This window comes from Macrobrachium rosenbergii, chromosome 15 (genome assembly GCF_040412425.1).
Source record: "Macrobrachium rosenbergii isolate ZJJX-2024 chromosome 15, ASM4041242v1, whole genome shotgun sequence".
NCBI lineage: Eukaryota > Metazoa > Arthropoda > Malacostraca > Decapoda > Palaemonidae > Macrobrachium > Macrobrachium rosenbergii.
In genome coordinates, this window is record NC_089755.1 from 7,912,548 (window position 1) to 7,914,116 (window position 1,569).

The window sequence follows — 1,569 nt, forward strand, 5'->3', positions numbered from 1 at the left end:
TGGTGAAGAAACTCTCCTTCAACAAAATCATTTGTTCAAACCATCCATCTCTGGAAACCTTTTACCCAACGGCTCAAAGAAGCACAAGGGAGGGAGGAAGCGAGCGCATCAAAACCTTTCCAGTTTCCAGACACAAGCGGATACAGTTTCCAGCGAAAAAGAGCAACAATAGAGGAGTAATAATGTCAGCTGATACGACTACAGAATAACGCTTCCGGTTTCCGGCCCAGTAGAAGTACTGGAAGTGGCATTGGATGAAAAGCGCGTATCCGAACACAAAGTTTGACAAAGGTGGATTCCATACGGAATGAGAATGAATGCACATGGAGGCAAAGGGCCTTCAGGAATACAATGGGCTAGTTCAGAGCTTTCAACGGGCTGAGAGAGAGAGAGTGAGTTTATTTGACATCTAGACAATGACAGTAATATCCAAAGAAATATTCACCTCATCCCACACTCCACCCCACATCTCACACCCCACTCCACACCTCACACTCCACACCTCACCCCACTCCTTATCCCCACACACCATCCCACTCAACATTCCCACAACCTACACACCATCCAACATCCCCAACATACCCCAAACACTCCAACCTACTCCCACGCCCTGTCCCATCCCACACTCCCACCCACACCATACACGACACACTCTGCACCCCACCCCACATACCCAACACACTCCAACCACTCCCACACACTGCCCCACCCCATACTCCGCACCCCACCTCACACCCCCATCCACACCCTACACTCCACACCCCATCCACACCATACACCTCACACTTCACACCCCACCCCACACCCCCAACCACACCATACACCCCACATTCCATACCCCACCCTACACCCCCATCCACACCATACACCCCATACTCCACACCCCACCCCACACCCCCATCCACACCATACACCCCATACTCCACACCACACCCCACACCCCCATCCACACCATACACCCCACACCCAACCCCACCACACACTTCACTCCATTCCCTATCCTAACACACCACCCTAACCCACACACCACCCTACGTACCCCACACACCCCAATCTACTCCCACACCCCACCCCAACCCCACACCCAACCCAAAACCCCAACCACACAACACCACCCACACTCAGACCTCACCCACACCCCTCCCCACATCCCCATCCACACCCCACACCCAACCCCACACCATTCCCAACCCCACATCCACACCTCTTCCCTACACACTACACACCATACCTCGAACCCTCACTACACCCCAGCCCTGGACAGCAACGTGACTTAGCATTAAGCTTTTATGAGGTTCTTTCCCAAAAGATGTATTTAGCTTATGGCCTCTCTCCCATAGACATTGAAGAACACGAAAGAATTTCGGGATATTCCTTCCCCTTTAATAAAGAAGAAGAAGAAGAAGAAGAAGAAGAAGAAGAAGAAGAAGAAGAAGAAGAAGAAGAAGAAGAAGAAGAAGAAGAAAAGGACACATGAAGGGAAATAAATCATGGCTGAATTGACAGAGGAAGATTTATTCATCTTCTACAGACGATCGCTCTCTCTCTCTCTCTCTCTCTCTCTCTCTC

General features: G+C 50.8%; 1 protein-coding gene across 1 annotated transcript; it reads left to right on the forward strand.

Annotated features, from left to right (window-relative positions):
- Nucleotides 1-416: 416 nt before the first annotated feature.
- LOC136846239 (uncharacterized) lies at nt 417-1,277 on the forward strand. The gene has a single exon (XM_067117043.1). It carries the CDS (start codon nt 417-419, stop codon nt 1,275-1,277), a length of 861 nt encoding a protein of 286 aa, XP_066973144.1.
- The last annotated feature ends 292 nt before the right edge of the window (nt 1,278-1,569 follow it).

Bases quoted from the DNA above. Each gene is read 5' to 3' on its own strand.
- LOC136846239 (XM_067117043.1), top strand. From the start codon at position 417: ATGACAGTAATATCCAAAGAAATATTCACCTCATCCCACACTCCACCC.